Source organism: Vulpes lagopus, chromosome 3 (assembly GCF_018345385.1).
Source record: "Vulpes lagopus strain Blue_001 chromosome 3, ASM1834538v1, whole genome shotgun sequence".
In the NCBI taxonomy this organism is placed as follows: Eukaryota; Metazoa; Chordata; class Mammalia; order Carnivora; family Canidae; genus Vulpes; species Vulpes lagopus.
The window spans coordinates 53,954,883-53,971,902 of NC_054826.1; the positions used below are offsets into that span (position 1 = coordinate 53,954,883).

Here is a 17,020-nt window from a genome sequence, read left to right on the forward strand (position 1 = left end):
CCCTCCCCGTTCCCTCCCGACAGTCAAGGCCATGGCCCGGGGAGGCCAAGCAGGCACCGGCGACACCTGCCTCTAGGGACACGGGAGTGCGCTCCCCTTCCCAGCCTGGCTTGGGCTGGAGGGCGGGTGGGGGGGGGGGCGGAGGGGCATTCTGCAGGGCATGGGGGTGCTGGAGGGCAGGGGGTGCGGGGGTGTGCTGGAGGGAAGGGGGGGTTGGAGGACAGAGGGGGGCTGGAGGGCAGGGGGCTGGAGGGTGCGGGGGGGGGGGTTGCTGGAGGGCAGGGGGTGCTGGAGGGCACAGGAGGGGGCTGGAGGGCACGGGGGCTGGAGGGCGTGGGGGGGGCTGCTGGAGGATGGGGGTGCTGGAGGGCAGAGGGGGGCTGGAGGGCACAGGGGTCCTGGAGGGCAGGGGGGTGGGGCTGGAGGGCGGGGTGCTGGAGGGCACGGGGCGGCTGGAGGGCGCGGGGTGGGGGCTGGAGGGCGGGCGGGGGGGGGGGGGTTGGGGGGGGGAGGGAAGGGCAGCCCAGGGCTGGGGGCGCAGTAGGAGCGCGGCCCCACGGGAGGCAAGACGCCCGCCGAGTCGCCTTGAGATCTCCTCTCAGGCAGCAAAGCAAAACTGGAGAAGCGCAGCTCCACCTCCCCGCGCACGTCAGGAAGGAGCTAAGCCTTCCAGGGACACGGGATGTGGGAGACGGAAGTGCAGTGGCGCAGGGCCCAGGCTGTGTGGGGTGTGGGTGGCAGCCCCCCAGCCCCCTCCCCGGCCCCCCTCCCCGCCCCCGGGGACACCTGCTGGGCCCCAGCCCTGCCTGAGGTCTCCCTCCGGAGGGACAAGGGACTGACGAGGAACATGCTTCCTTTTTAGGCGCCGAGAGCCACCCTCAGCCTTGGCTCTAAATATAGCCAACGGGCGGGTGGCCCTGCAGTGGCGGCCTTGCGGGGGTGGCCTGCGGGGATGGCCCTGCGGTGGCGGCCTTGGGGGGGGTGGCCTGCAGTGGCCTCGGGTTGGCTCCCCCGCCCGGGAGCGCGGTGCCCCGCAGGGTGACCATCGAGTGTCCCTGCAGTCCTCGAAGCCTGCCCCAGCCCAGTGGGGACCTACAGCTGCAGCCGCGGACTCCCTGGAACTCGGTCAGGCATCTTCGTTTGGCTTCTAGACTCAGCTATGCAAGTACGCACTCTGCGTGCAGAAGAAGGACTAAAATCTTACTTCAAAGGGCTCAGTAGCTTCCTGTCTCCCCCTTTACCCCCAGAAACACCAGCCTCCTTGCTCCTCTGTCGCCAGCAGCAGGCGGCCGGCCTGTCGGCGTCAGGCGCTCCGGGCTCCCTACACGTTGATGGAGTGCGCGTGCTTCTTGCACAGGGGCTTGTCCTTCTTGGAGTAGAACGGCTGTCCCTCCAGATTCACATGGCACACCTGCGAGAGAGCGTGGCATGAGGCACGGCCTACCTCTCCCCGCCCCAAGCCCTGGCGGGCTTTCTTTAGATTGTGTTTATTTATTCCTGAGAGACACAGAGAGAGGCAGGGACACAGGCAGGGGGAGGAGCAGGCTCCCTGCGGGGACCCCAGGCAGTCACGACTGGAGCGGATGGCAGATGCTCCCCCGCTGAGCCCCCCAGGCGCCCCTCACCACTCCAAAGTCTTAATGCCTTAAGCAGAGTAGAGGGTCGAACTACAAAAAATTTAAGACTTCCAAAGAGGAGCTGGGAACTAAATTCAAATGAAATTAAATGGAATACACAAAATACAAAAGATGAAGATGATCCATCGATGCTCTCCAAAAGGTACAAGAAACCAATACAAACTCGTGAGTCACTACCCGCAGAGGCGATTAACATCCAAAAAAAAAAAAAAAAAATACCGTGAGTAAATGAACAAACCCATCAGAAAAAATTATCCTCACTAATAATTAAAGGAAAAATAAATCAAAATCTCCGTGAGAGACCACTGGGTACCTGTTAATCTAACAAAATCAAACAAACAAAAACCCTCAATCTTTTGTTACCTTTAATGTTACAAAACCGCAGCCAAAGTAAAAGAGAAAAAAAAAAATACAAGCAACAGTAAACAATGCCAAGAGGGTCAGGCCTCCTTGCGCCCTGCTAGGGACACAGCCCAGGGAATCGCCCCAATCTCCTGCGGGGGATGAGGCAGCCCGAGGGAGCCCTACCGCACAGGAGGGGTTTATCTTGCCAAACCTACTGCATGGGACAAGGTAGGCTCAAGCGCAAAACCGAAAACCACTAAAACGTCTCTCTGCAGGGAGAGGACGACGTAAATTCCCTCCGTACGTTGTCCAGTGGGATGCGGTCACGGGAAAGGTCAGTCCAACATGGGAAATGGCATGCGAGGAGATACTACAGGAAACGAAGAGGCAAAGTTATATGTCCCCGTGATGACAACATATGAGGGCAGTTTGAAGATGGCGACATCACAGAAAGAAGAAAACCAAGTAATATTTGTTGAGGTTACGGCAGGTCAGGCGGGAGGCCAGACCCTCTGTCTGCATGATCCCATTAATTCTCACGAAGACGTATGGGAAGGTATGACTTTCCCCCATCTCACAACTGAAAACTGCAGCTCCGAGAGCCAAGTGTCTCGCTGAAGCCGCAGACCAGGCAAGTTGGGGAGCTGGGTCTCCAGCTCCAGCTCGATTTCCCCATGCCCCCCAGCAAGAGGGGCTACACTTACTTGAAATTGTTCTGGGCGTACGGACGTGCACGGAGGTAGCCCACCACGTTTGCTGGACTACGGGTGTGTAGGCCAGCCCTGGGTGCGGGATAGGCCAAGGTGTCGGCGTCCACTGGGAAGTCACAGTGGCTGGGATGCGGCCCAGTGTCATAGAGGACACGGAATACACCAAACAGGGAGCACAGCTGGGGACCACATCCCAGACACTGACATCAGAACAGGTGCAGGAAGGGCCGCTCTTGTGGCTCAGCGTATGCCCTTGGGCTCAGGGCGTGACCCCAGGTTCCCAGGATCGAGTCCCGCATCAGGCTCCCTGAAGGGAGTCTCCTCCCTCTGCCTGGGTCTCTGCCTCTCTCTGTGTGTCTCTCATGAATAAATAGATTAAAAAAAAGAAGAAGAAAAAAAAGATTCTCTCTCCCTCTCCCTCTGTCCCTCCTCCCCTCTTTGAAAGAGGCGGCAGGGAGAGTTCTCACATACAGAGGCACGAGGATAGACAAATCAGCCTCTTGAGAGGATCTCAGGTCTGCACGTGTGACGGCTCCGAGACAGCTGGAAAGAAAAGTGGTGCCATAGTGGGCCCCTGAGCCAGTGAGAATGTTATGCCTGGGATTACTCAGGACAGCCGACGGGCCCTGGAAACCAATGACCTAAAACAAGTGACTGAGCGGCGCCTGGGTGGCCTGGTCAGTTAGGTGTCTGCCTTTGGCTCAGGTCGGGATCTTGGGGCCCAGGGATCAAGTCCCACATCAGGCTCCTCGCTCAGCAGGGAGGAGCTCCTCCTCGTCCTCCCCCATCCCTGCTCCTGTGCGCTCTCTCTCTCTCTCTCTCTCTCTCAAATAAAGAAATAAAATCTTTAAAACACAGAAGTGGCTGAAAGCATCGCAGGTGGGCGCGGTGATGTTGAGTGTAACCAGGCTCTCGTGGGCTTCAAGCTGCTGGTGGAAACATGAAGTTGAGCCCAAGGTCCGACCGTGAGGATGGGCCAGATGGAGACAGGCGGCTCTGGAGCCAGTCATCAAGGAGCTGCCTGAGGACATCTGGGGCTCGGCTGCGAGACCCCACCTTGTCTGGGACAAGGCTGCCCACTTGTGAGACCTCTGGGGTGAGCTGGAGAGCTACCGGGAGGCTAAAGACCAAGAAGGGAGGACGGGCCAGAGCCTTGGGGGTGGCCCATTGATAAGATGGAGCTGAGGGCAGAAAACATCATAGAAAGGTCCGGCTCAGTGTCCTGGGCTGGGAGACTGGGGGATGCACGGTGGCTTCCTAGTGGAGACCCCCAAACTACTCAGCAGAAGGTCCAACCCGCGGGCTCTGTGGTCTAGTGACATCAGGACCTGGTAGGAAGGAGTAGTGGTCATGGCCAGTGTTGGAAGGCAACGAAACAGAGCAGCGGTCGCGGCCTGTGGCACCGCCTGCAGGTCCTCCGCTGCCCTCCTCCCCGATGCCCACACCAGTGGGGATGGGCTGGAGGCCGGGAAGACTCCCGGGAAGAGAGGAGCCCCAGGAAGACACCTCTGACCCGCTGAGATGGGCCCCACATCCCTTCCGTTGGAACTCAAGTTCCAAAGCCAGGCAGGAGCTTAATCCCTCACCCCACTTGACACAGCCCTTCTCAGCCATCATTTTATTTTTTTACTTTTATTGTTGTTTTTCTTATTGAGAGAGAAGGACAGAGAGAGAGAGAGGGTGAGCAGGGAAGGGGAGAGGGAGAGGGAGAAAGAATCTTCAGCAGGCTCCAGGCTCAGCACAGAGCCTCATGCGAGGCTCAATCTTGCAACCCTGAAATCGTGAGCTGAGCCGAAATCAAGAGTCGGACGCTGAACTGACCGAGCCCCCAGGGGCCCCATCTCAGCCATCATTTTATATGCCTGAGGCTTTGGAGGGGCTGTCTTGTTCTGTAATTGCTTGTATGTGCCAACTTTGTTTTCCTTTCAAGATCCAAACTCCTTGAAGGTGGAGATTTGTATTTCCCCAAACTCAAGCAATATTTGGTAAATTGAAGTAGCCTCAAGTTATCTGCTCTCCTGAGATCTGACTGATGGAAAAACAGCTTATCAGCTGGAAGAGCCAGTTTTGATCTTCCTAAGTCTGTTTGTTTTAGTTATAAGAAAACATATGTTCATCAAAGATGAGTTAGAAATATAAAGTGATGGAAAAGGACTCCCCTTGCCCCCCCCCCAAAATAATCCTCAGAGTTTTGCCATCAAAAGATTGCCTTCCAAAAATCAAAACCAAAACCATGTTCCTCTTCGGTACATCTCAGCAGGGCAGTGAGTGGCCCAGAGGCCCATCCTGGTGGAAGACGCAGGATTCACCAGGCTGAGTCTCCAAAGGACAGGATCTGCCTGGCTTCCCGGGTAGACCCTTTGGCAGCGCGACGGGTCTCTCAGGCCTTTACTGGAACTTGCTTGTAATCGTGGCCTGAACAACCCTATGCTCTCCTGCTCCTTCTGGTTTCTCTCTGGGGTTTGTGCCACTGTCAAGCTCAGCCAGACTCAGTGGCTCAAGGGAGCAGCCTCAGGCTCACCCTTTGCCATGGTGCCTTCTGCATGTGACATCAGCCTGCCCTGAGAGCACAGACCTTCTGTGCCACGGCCTGCCCTGGACCTTCTCCAAAGTCTCTTGGATCCTTCTAGAAGTTGGGCCACCAGGCTTGCAGGCGGTGTCTTAGCCTCAGACAAGCCGCGGCTTGAACGTAGGGGTCGGAGGGCCCTGTGGGCCTCGCTGAGCCGCGGCTCTGTAGGGGCAACCCAAAAGCTCGTAATTTTTTTTTTTTTAAAGTCCGTAAATTAACATTGTTGTTCCTCTTCGGTGGGGAGGGCCTGATGTAGGTAAAGGACCCTAAAAGGCCATTAGAAACAAATTTTCCAAAAGCTGGAAAATCAGAGTGTTTTGACTGAATTGTGTTGTTTCCTCCCCCAAATTCACATGCTGAAGTCCTGACTCCCGGGACTGTCAATCGACTCAGCACGGGGACACACCGGTGACCTTATCCAGAAGCAGGATCTTTGCAGATATAATTAAGCTGTGAGTTAAGTAAGATGAGCCCTTAATCCAACACGACCAGCGTCCTTATAAGAGGAGAAGCATATAGAGACGGACGCACGGAGAACGCCGCGTAAGGACACACGCGCAGCGGGCAGGCTGCCGGGTGACCCCGGGGCCAGAGACTGGGGTCCTGCGGCTGTGACTCAAGGAACATGAGGACTGCTGGCAACGGCTGGAACCTAGGCCCTGCCGACACCCGAAGCTGGACTTCCAGCCTCCAGAACCACTGAGAGCAGCAGCGTTTAGTCGCTGAAGCCATCAGGCTGTGGTCGTGTAACCCCAGCCCTGGCAAGTGAAGGCTTGGAGTCAACACGGGGCACCCACCCCATCACCCCCTAAAAGGTGGAGTGTGGCTGTAGCGTGGAGCCCGGAGTGCAGCAGACTTTCTGGCGAGGGTGGTCCTCTACCGGAAGTCTATAAAATTGTCCGGTCTAAACCACGTGGATGCCTTAGACATTGCCACACTTCACCTCGAGCAGCTCTGCTAAAACAAACAGGACAGTCGTCATCGCAGCTCGCTGGTTTTCCCAAGTAAAGTCCAACCGATCGCAGACTCACATTACAGGCCTTTCCCAGGGAGGAATAATTCTCGGATCTAAGCAGAGTCTCCACGTCAGTGAACTGACTTCCGTGTCCCCTCTCCAACCCCACCCCTCGCAGGGAAATGCATCTCACGGGGAAATGACCCGGCCGTTGAGTAGACCTTGACGGCACATGGGTAAGAGTTCATCCTGGGCCCATGTCAAGGCAGCTGCCTGTCATGTCAGGAACTCACACTACTTAGGAAAATAAAGGGATGCAGGTTCTATCAAAGGAGCCTTCTCTCAGCTTTTCATAGAATGAGTCAACAGGCTCCAATCCAGTGTTTCAGGGTGAAAATCTGGGGGAAAAATGCTCGAATCGCTTCATCATATCCACAGCAACTGCTAGGAAACCAGCCTGCTTGGCTCTGACCCAAGCATCATTTGCTGCTTCCAACTATGAGGGCCATGCTGGTGAGGAAGCTGCTGGCTTGAAGATCCTGAGAGGACACCCTGTTTTCCTTAATGGAATGGGGAGCCACAAGGCCACGTTGGTTCCTAAGTAACTATCAGTAATAAAACTCCGCTAGACTGTGACGTACGGAGGCGCCACGGTACCTGCCGGCTCTTAAAAACCATCAGAATATCAGAATGTCACACTGAAAGGATGTGGAGAGCTGACCGCGCGGCCCCACTAGGCCCCTCCTGCCCCTCCTCGGAGAGTGAGAACCCCGGCCAAACACATACTGCGCAGATGAAGCAGGTGTCGTGCCAGGTATGCCCCAGGGCTTCGATGAACTTGTCGCCGGCCTCCACAGGGAAATCACAGCCATGACACTTGGTGCTGAACAGGTTGACGTAGTCTGAAATGAAAGGCAGAGTGAGGACCGGGCCTCCGGGCAGGCTGGGAGAAGCATGCTGGCCACGCTGACCCGCTGCCACAGCAATGACGCAGCCCCCCGGGTCACCGAGCTGGGGTAGCGTGTGGGACCTGCTTGGTTCCTCGTCATCATGCAGACAAAATGCTCAGCTACAGGGCTGTGTTCTTTTCCTTGCAATAATTGGCCCTGGGGTCGTATGGATTCACGCTTAGTTGCTACTCTGTGCTGGTTTGATTTGCAAACACTTTCCAGATCTCTCATTAACTTTCTACAGGGTGATTTTCTCCTCTTTTCTCTGTCACCCAAACAGACCAATCCCCCCAAAAAAGAAAAAAAAAAAAAGATGTTTCCCGATAGCTATGCTTAATTTGGAAGAAGGAGAGCCCTTAACATTTTTAGCTGTTAGACAGTATGTTCTTTGCCTAGCGGTTCTTTGGTCATTGGGCATTTGGGTTAATAACAAACTTCCGCTCCTGGAAACAATATTTGAGCTACTGCGTGAAGACGTGCCTCCCCGCCCCACATCACCGAAGCGGTAACAGTACCAAGTACTGTTTGTATGATGCTCTACAGTTCGCCAAGCGTTCCCGCACACATAGCCTCCTCCACCGGCATCTCGATGTCCTGATCCGTGGGTTAGTCAGTCCTAGTTTTCTTCCCACCCTCGACACGGTGCCTGGCACACAAGTCAGTACCCGACACATACGGCCCGAGAGCGTGAATGGATGAACCAGTGAGTCAACAAGCCCATGAATGAACTTAATCTTCTAAAAAAGTCCCTCAGACATTGAACTTTCATTGTTTTTCTGTTTTGTCTTGTGGATGAGGAAGCCGAGGCTTGCCAGAGTCACGGAGCTGAGATGCGGTGGGCCGGGTCCCAACTCCAATGCAAGGGCTGTGTTCTCTGGGCCCGGGGGCAAGCGGCCGACCACTCGGTGCAGAACCTTCCAGATTCCTTCGGAGCAGCCGGACGCCTCTCACAAAGCCTTCATTCCCCTCCAGGTGCCCTCACCTCTCCTTGGCTCTGCCGCCCATGTCCTCCCCTTACGGCTTCCCGTCTCTGCTCCAACCTCCTGTGGGCGGCGTGTGCGCTCGCCACCCCTGCCCGCGAGCCAAGAGGCAGTGTGCCACGGGGACGGTGGGTTTGGGTTCTGAAGAACCAAAGCTCTGAGCTCAAGTCCTGGCTCTGTTCAGGAACCGGTCCTTCCAGGGGGAGTTGCCTAACCTCAGCGCCTGTTTCGGCGTCTGCAGAACGGGAGCACGAAGCGGTACTCGGGTCCCCGGGCCCTGAGCCGTGGGCTTGCTGTGCGGGCTCGGGAAGGTCACGTATGTGGAGGGACTTGGCACAGGACTCAAAAACGTGGCTCTTACTGTGAATGTCTTTATAAATGACGAAAGAAGGGGAAGAAACGTGGTTCCGGGGCCTACTCGGCCCCAGCCCCATACTAATGCTTTTCTAGGTTTCCCGTTTCATCTTCACTGTGCAAAGATGCATTATTCCCATTTTACAGACGAGGCAACTGGCCGCAGAGGTTCTATCCCACGGGCAGCACGGGGCCAGCTCCCTCCTCTTTCCAGGACTTCATATGGGGCCGAGGTCTCTCCTCTTTCCAGGACTTCCCATGGTCTCTAGCTCTCTGTCTGCCTTTGAGCTCTGATACCTTCCATCTCTCGCCTACTTTTCCCGATGCATGGTTTCCCGGTCCATGTCTGACTGGCATTTGCCACGTGCAAATGCTGTCACAAAGTCAGAGCAGGTTTACGACTCCTCTGTGCTCTGCAGGAGCCAGCATGGGTGAGAAGCGGGGCCCCGGCCTGCCCCATCTCCGTGGGGGTGGAGCCCCGCGCCCCTCCTCGGCCTTCTCGAGCCTCACTCCGGGCCCAGGTGCCCTGGGCTCTCTCCTCTACCTCAGGCCTATGCAGGAACCAGGCCCGGGCCTGGAAAGCCCTCCCTGCCTTGCCTACCTGGATCTCCCAGCCCTTTGGGCCAGGTCTTGCTTCCAGAAAGTCCTCGTCCCCCACCCCACCCAGGACGGCTGAGCTGGCCTTCCTGAGGGCTTCTCTGGGGTTTCCCTGCCTTCTCACCAGATTCGTTCATTCATTCAATCATTATCTCTTGACTATCCATTTATGGGCCAGCATATCGCAGGATAAGGTATCCGCTTGAGGTTTTTGAGGGCAGAGACCCACTCCTAATGCTCAGCGTCTTTCACAGTAACTGGCACACATTTGACGGACACGTGATGAATGGACAAATAAATGATTCGGGAAACCTTATTAATGATTCCTTCTCTCGTTGTGCAGCCTAATAGTAAAGCTCTTACAATGGAACGTCCAGTCTTGCCTGCCGATAGGTTTTTCTGCCTTGTACTTGATTCCGTATGGTCTGGAGAACTGTCACTTTGCTTTAAAATCTGGTAGCACAGGTCTTGATCCTAAAAATTTTTTTTTAAAGGTCACATATTTCATCATTTACCCCACCCCCTAAAAAATCTGAGAATATAATTGGAATTAAGTTTGTGCCTGTGGCTTCCCCACCATGAGCAAAATCTAGTTCCTCATGTATTTATTTCTTTATTTCTCCTATTCGGTCTTTGTAATTTTCTTTGACTAACTCACTTATGCCCCAAGTTGAATTCATACCCTGTAGTTAATGGATTTTATTGCTATTGTAAAAGGGTTTCCATCCATCAAATCACAGGTGCTCTCTCTGTTGAAAAAGGGCTTAGTGCTTTCCGAGAGCGGTGGTTCTCCAACGTTAGGATCACTCCAAGGGTTCACTAAAACACAGATTGCTGGGCCCCACTCCTCAGAGTTTCTGATTCAGCAGATCTGGGGTGGGGCCCAAAGATCTGCATTTCTGTGATCCTGATACCGCTGGTCTTGGGATCATACTTTGATTCTCAAACTTAACTGAGTATAGAATCATCTGGGTGGAGGTAGGAGGGTGATGAAATTCTGCATCTGTAGGTCTGGGAATTGACCTTCTATACTTTAAAGCTTCCCAGGTGACCATGATGCCCCATCAGGTCTGGGTGCTGCTCAGGGACAGGCCCATCCGTGAGGGGGGCTGACCTTCCTAGCTCTCTCATTCATGCACAAGGGATCATATGTGACAGTGTCAGCTCATCGTGGCAGTTGACAAAATCTTTTTGAGTCTAGATCCTATCATTCTGGCATTCTCCCTTCTGTCTTTTCTTCCAAGTTGTTGATAAAAATGATGACAAGGTACCACAACAAGACACCACCTCACCCTCATTAGGATGGCTGCTATCAAAAACCCAGTAAAATAGCAAGTGTAGGCAAAGATGGAGCAAAATCGGAACCCCGTGCATGGTTGGTAGGATCGTAAAATGGTGTGAGGCTGTTATGAGCATAGTATGGAGGTTCCTGAAAAACTCAAAAATAGAAATACCATGTGACCCAGCAATCTTACCTTGTGGCATATACCCCCAAAGAACTGCAAGCAGTTCACAGCAGCATTATTCACGATAGCCCAGAAGTGAAGCAACCAAAACGTCCATCAGATTGGGGGGGGGGCGGGTGTTACTATGGAGAGGGGCAGTGATCATAGTAGAAATCTATCATTCTTCTGCAAGCCTCAGACACGAATTCTAGAAGTTGTAATGCTTTTAGTCAATTAATAATAGCAATCCAGGTTTTTGTGGGTTTTTTAAAAGGTCTTATTTATTTATTTATTTAGAGAAAGAGCATGAGCAGGGAGGAGGGGCAAAGGAAGGGGGAGAGAGAGAGAATCCCAAGCAGACTGTGCACTGAGCGCGGAGCCCAACATGAGGCTCCATCCCATGACCCTGAGATCACGACCTGAGCTGAAACCAAGAGTCGGATGCTTAACTGACTGAGCCGCCCAGGTGCCCCAGTAACAGAGTCTGTACTGGCATGACGACACAGCTACTAATTATCTACTAATTATCTAACAATTATCACCACACACTCCCAATAAGGGAAAAGACATTCTTATGTTCTCCCTTTTACAGATATGGAAACTGAGGCACTGAGTGACCAAGTAGCTAAGTCATTCAATGGGTGAGACCTACAAAGAGATCTCAGCCAAGAAGCTTTTTGTCCTACAATCTGTTGCCAGGGGAGAATAGTGTTGCTGCTCTGCTTGCCCCCTGGAGGGGCTGCGGTGTTCTCTCCCTCCTGACTCTCAAGTCTGCGAACTCCCTGTGTTTCTTTCTGCCCTCAGCTTTGCTGCGCAGGCGCCGTTGCTCTGTTTCCCTTCAGCAGCAGCACGCTGGCTTCTCCCTCTTTTACTTGGTGCTGATTTTTTAGTTCGATCGTCTTAACTCCATGTCTAGGCACCTCTGCTGGAATCAGCCTCGCATCCTCTTCCGAGAGAGGCAGTCTAAGGGGCGCCTGGGCGGCCCAGTCGGTTGAGCTCCTGACTCTGGATTTCGGCGCAGGTCATAATCTCAGAATAGTGCCATCAAGCCTGGTGTCCAGCTCCCCCGGGGGAGTCTGCTTTTCTCTCTCTCTCCCCCTGCTCCTGCCCCTTCCCCACCCCACCCCCGACTCAGGCGCTCTTTCTCTCCAAAATAAATAAATAAGTCTTAAAAAAAAAATAGGCCGTCTATGAATAAATGAATAAATAAATGAGAAAGTGGCTCATCAGCCAGGACAGCTAATTCTCTAATGGAGTGCTCCCTCTACAATAACTTATTCCAAGTTTTAAGGTAAAATGTAGCATTTTGGGGAACATAGAAACTCTGAATTCAGGCAGGGAGATTACGAGACTCTGAAGGAACATCGGAGGAGCAGGGAAAGGGATTTTCACGGGCTCCTGCTTGAGGGTTGCCCACTTCCTGGGGTTAGTTCTCACCACGCCACGTGGGGCAGGTGTTTCACAGGCCCCTTTGTACAGATGCGGGCAGTAAGGCTCAGACAAGCTGAGTAACTCGTCCAGGGTCACAGAGACAGCCCAAGGTGGAGCCTGAACAGAACCTAAAACAAAGTCCAGAGCCACAGCCTTTTCAAACTCCAGATCAAAATCATCTGGAAGGTTTCCCAGGTGGTTGCAAGATGCCAATGCGTGACCCACATATTTGGTGCAGAGAAGGGAACGGAGATCGAGCGTGCAAAAAAAGAGAGAGAAGATGAAGAAGGTGGCGCTACGGGCCTGGCCCCCGCCCAGCAAAGCCCGATTTGGCTGCTGGGAGCCTCCTAAGGGTGCCCCGGAGTGCGTGCAGGCAGGGGTCCCCGTGCTGCCGCCCCCCCACGTGGGGCCTCCCCCAGGCACCGCGGTCCTACCTTTCTCACAGTAGGGCTCCCCGTCTTCCATGTGGAAGAGGCTGTTCCCGAAGGGCTTTTTGCAAGCTGCGCAGACGAAGCAGGTGGTGTGCCAAGTCTGCCGCAGGGCGTGCATCACTTCCTGGGGGAGAGCCTCAGCTCAGGCTGGGAGGGCCGGGGGCAGCGGGAGCTGGGCGCCCTCGGCCTCCGCGGGCGCATCCCGTCGGGGAGCAGGGCAGGTGAGCCCGGGAAGGGGGCCCTGGACGTGCGGAGCCCAGGCCCGGAGGGCAGGGAGCTCACACTCGCGTAGCGCTTGCTGGGGGCCAGGTTCTGTGACCAAAGCACCCTCGAGGCGGTTAGGGAAGCTGTGGTTCTCCCAGCTTTGCCTAGAGGGAGCGGCTGCCAATGGGGGCCGGGCCACCTGGGCACGGCGGGGTCACCGAAGGCAGCCTGTAAATGGACTACTTGCTTTGCAGCAAGGGCCCCGGCACCCAGTCACCTCTGCCCCTGCGCTCCTGGGGCACAGCACACACCCCCCCCCCCCCCCCCCCCCGCCCAGGACAGCAAGCGGCTCTCGCTGTCAGCCACCTCCTCCTCCTAGCTTCCCAATGGGGCCCCATGGAGGGGGTGGACGGGCAAAGACAAGGGTCGGGGGAGAGGTGCCGCCCACTTACCCCCATGATTTTGGTGTTGCACTTGGCGCAGATCGGAGCAAAGAACTGCTCATAACAGCGCTCGCAGTAAACGTTGCTCTGCTCCTCCACGAAGCACACGTCCGCCAGGGAGGTCTTGCAGTAGGCGCAGTTGAACTCCTCCGGGTGCCAGGAACGGCCCATGGCTACCAGAAAGGGGCCCCTGGGGGAGCGGTGAATGGCATCTGTCAGGCACCCCGAAAGCCTGGGGCCAGAGATTCTGGACCCCCAGCAGCGTGCAGACTTTGGCCCGATGACCCTGACTTTGTGATCGTTCTAATGAGCAAATGTGAAGTTCGGAAAAAGCTCTATGCAAACCGAGATTCATCGTAGCATCAATAACAATAAAGAGACAGCGGGGAGGGACTCTGGTATCTGCCGGTGGGGGGCAGGAGGCACGGGTACCCCGTCCTTCAGTGGACAGCCGATGACCGATGATCCACCGAGGAGGGCTCCCCTGCCCCGTGCGGCTTAAGAAGAAACGCGCCTTTGCCAGCTTGTTTAGGCCTCACAACAACCCTAACAGGTAGGACTGTGGTCCCCACTTTCAGATAAGGAGGCTGAGGCACAGAGAGGCGAGGCCAGCTGTTCAAGGCTGCAGACCCCGGGCACAGCCTGGGCAGCCTGGCTCCAGCCTAGCAGCAGAGCAGTGAGACTACGGGACGTTTTGCATTTTATGTTTTACTTTTCTGAACTCTCTACGTCCGTGAAAGGACTGGGCTTCCTTCCAGGGTGGCTGCTGCCCGCCTCAGGCCTGAGCGGCCCTGGCCTGTCCGGGAAAGACCCAGGGTCAACCCTAAGGGAAAGCTGGGTCAAGGCCAGCACCACCCGCCGGCTTGCAGCATGCCCACCAGACCCACCAACAGCAAGACCCGGGGTCCCCGAACCCGGCGCCCAGCAGCCTGCTGGGAGCTTCCCCCACTTACCTCACGCAGTCATCCTGACTCCCCAGGGACATGGGTGTCCCACGGGTGTGGAAGCTGGAGCCCCAACGGGGCCAGACAAGCTGGTGAGCCGGGGGAGGCTGAGGCCACCAGCGGGCAGCCTTCGTGTCCCCCCCCCCCCCCCCCCCAGGCTCAGGGCACAGCTGACCATACCTGATGACGTTGTTGCAGTGGCCGCAGAGCGGGGTCCTGCTGCTGGCTGGGAAGCGCTCCGCCCGCTGCACGATGCCCCTGGCCAGGGGGGACACTTGGGGCCCGGGGGGGCCGTAGGCGGGGGCCCCTCGCGGCAGGGTCTGTCTGCTGGCCGAGCTGCTGCTCTTGCCAGGGGCAAACTTCTGAGAGAAGCTGTCATCCGCCACCCATGGGGGACGGCTGGCTGACTCCACGGGGCCGCCACCGTAGGCCGCGGACGGCGTGGGGCTGTATCCCGGGCCCGGGGCCGGCGAGGGGGTGTAGGGAGCTGGGCTGTAGCTGGGCCCTGGGGAGGGGCTGTAGGTCGCCGCGGGCACTGCCAAGCCAAAAACAGCCCAAGAAAAGCGCATCAGGAATTCCTTTCCCCCACGCCCACCCCGGCCAGGGCCCCGGAACGGAGGCCTGTGACCTGCCGCCTAATCCCCGTATTTGTGGAGGACGCAGTCCTCAACCTCCGGACGCCCAGTGCTGGACCCGGGAGCCCGCATGGGCTGGGAAGGGACGTCAAGTCTCCGGAGGCGCCACCAGAGGCCTGCAGGTGGCGGGGAGCGGGCCCAGCGCGCCTAGGTCCCCCCGCTGGGCCGGGCCTGGAGCCGGGCAGCGTGGCCTTGACCCCAAGTGCTCTCAGTTGCACTCTGACCGGCGGCGGGACACTTGAAGTGCCTCAGGCCCGTGCACTTGCTGAACTGGGACCTAGTCCAGACCTTGGGACAAAGGGGCGGTTGGATTTTCGGGTTCAGGTTTCACGTTTAGCCATTAATCATCAGCTCAATTTGTACTGGGGGGAGCATTTCACCTTGGTTTGATCAGGATGGGGGGTCTGAACCATTCAGAGGGAGCCTGCACACAGGGGCTGGGGTGACACAGATTGTCTGGCTGCCTCTGGGAGCCCCTGCTCCCCAACATGGCTTTGGGGGGCACAGAGTAGGCCTGGGCAGCTGCGAGGACATCACCGTGAAGTCAGAGCACAGGACAATGTGCTGCGTCTCTTCTGGAACCCCTTCCTGCAGCTTTCCCAGAGCTGAAAATTCTTTTGGGGTGACGACACAGAGGAGCACTGCAGCTGCTCACCCGAGGCCCTCCGAGGCCCGGGCCCTCAAAACACAGGCTTTGAGGTTCTGCTTCCTCCCACGTGGAGCCTGCACGCACATTCCAGCCAGGGAGGTTCCAGAAGCCTCACCTGCCGTCCTGGGGAAGCGTGTTGGGGCAGCCTCCCTCCATTCCCTAGCCTGCCCCTGTGGCTGCATATGCCGAGTGGTGCTGAGACAGACCCGTCGGTGTCCAGCTGGGAAGGAAGGTCTTGCTCAGGGGCTCATGTCCCCCCTGCCTCTGTCTCTCCCACCTGGCCCTCCTGACCACCTGGGGTGGCCTGTGGCCAAATGCTCTCCTCCCAGATGACTGGGAGGTAACACAGGTAACCAGTGCTGTGGGTGGGTGGATGGTGGGTGGGTGGGTGGGGAGCGGGAGGGGTAAGTCCTCCAGGCCCCGCACTGGGGCCATCCTGGGAGCGATGCTGGCCTCGGAAGGCACACCCTGTCTGTGAGGAATCCATCTTCTTCCCACTTACTAAGGGAGTGGCTGGGCTCCTACCAGGTCACCGGGCTAGTCTCCTGAACCATGAGGTCACTGGGGTACAGACAGAGCCAGTAAATGGCAGAGTGAGTCTCCAAAACCATTCCTTTGCCCCAAGCTGCCTCTGTAAAGATGAGTCTAATTTCCAGAAAATCTTGCCGCACCATGTCATTGAAGAGTAACGACCGACTTGGAGGACATCCTACCCACTGGCATCTGCGCAGCACAGCCCTAGGTCGGGGCCCAGTGCTACTATGCCCTGGCTGTGTGTCCTCGGGGAAGTCCCTTACCCTCTCTGGGCCAGAATGTCCTTCTTTAAAAATGGCATTAATCATTCTTAGTACCTTGCGGGGTTATCATAAGGATTCGAGGGGACAAGGAATATAAAGTGCTTAGCCCAGTGCCTGGCACAGTGCATCACTTCACGTTAGTGAGGACAGTGACTCTGGGTCACCGGGTCTCTGGGCCTGGGTGGACTGTGAGCTCATCTAACTGCCTGATGGGCACCTGAGGGAACCGGTCCAGGGAGACTGAGGGGTGTTGGGGGTGGGGATGGGAGATGTGACATCCTGAACTCAGATAACCTGGGACTGAGTCTGTGGCCAGAGGTAGGAAGCATGATGCCCCTGCCTGCCTCAAAGGGAGTGGCAGGGACCTCCTGGAAGGACATGATGCATGCACTCTGCAAATATGGGAGGCCTAAAGTCGAAGCATCAACACGCTTCCTAACAACCTTGTGTAGCACTCAAGTACCCAGAGTAGGGGGTCTCAAAGTGCTAGCAGCAGGGGTGATGAGGGGAATGCCAGCAGGGAGATGCTGTGGGGATAGCTGATCTAGTAGAATTTCAGTGCGGCTTCATTCCTCTCTTTTACACATAATGGGGTCCTAAGCAAGATTTTGTCCCCCACTCCTTTGCTTTGTAAAGTGGGGGATCTCGGTGGAAAGGGATTAAGAACAAAGCCCCAATCCTGTGCCACTGCACAGCCCTCTGTGGCCAGTAAACTCTTGAGATGTGGCGAGTCCAAATGGAGACGTGCTACAAACATAAAATACACACCAGATTTCAGGGTTTGGCTAGCGTAACGCTACAAAATGCCTCATTAATAATTATTTTATATTGATCATATATTAAAATGATGCTTTAAAGATACTGAGTTAAATAAATGTCAACATTATTTTCACCTGCTTCCTTTTCCCTTAAAAATGTGGCTCACCAGGAAATCTGTTTTTACT

General features: G+C 55.9%; 1 protein-coding gene across 4 annotated transcripts in view; it reads right to left on the minus strand.

Annotated features, from left to right (window-relative positions):
• Nucleotides 1–406: 406 nt before the first annotated feature.
• Nucleotides 407–17,020, minus strand: part of LDB3 (LIM domain binding 3) — a 66,862-nt gene continuing 50,248 nt past the window's right edge. For 2 of the 4 annotated variants that reach the window (XM_041747261.1, XM_041747260.1), the window contains 5 exons: nt 14,176–14,530; nt 13,061–13,241; nt 12,408–12,528; nt 7,003–7,118; nt 414–1,411 (listed from right to left, as the gene is read on the minus strand). In XM_041747261.1, coding sequence (XP_041603195.1) covers nt 1,322–1,411; nt 7,003–7,118; nt 12,408–12,528; nt 13,061–13,241; nt 14,176–14,530 — 863 coding nt within the window. In that variant the 3' untranslated portion in view covers nt 414–1,321. Of the gene's footprint in view, nt 1,412–7,002; nt 7,119–12,407; nt 12,529–13,060; nt 13,242–14,175; nt 14,531–17,020 lie in introns of all 4 variants that reach the window. The other 2 variants (XM_041747264.1, XM_041747259.1) reach the window with 2 other exon arrangements.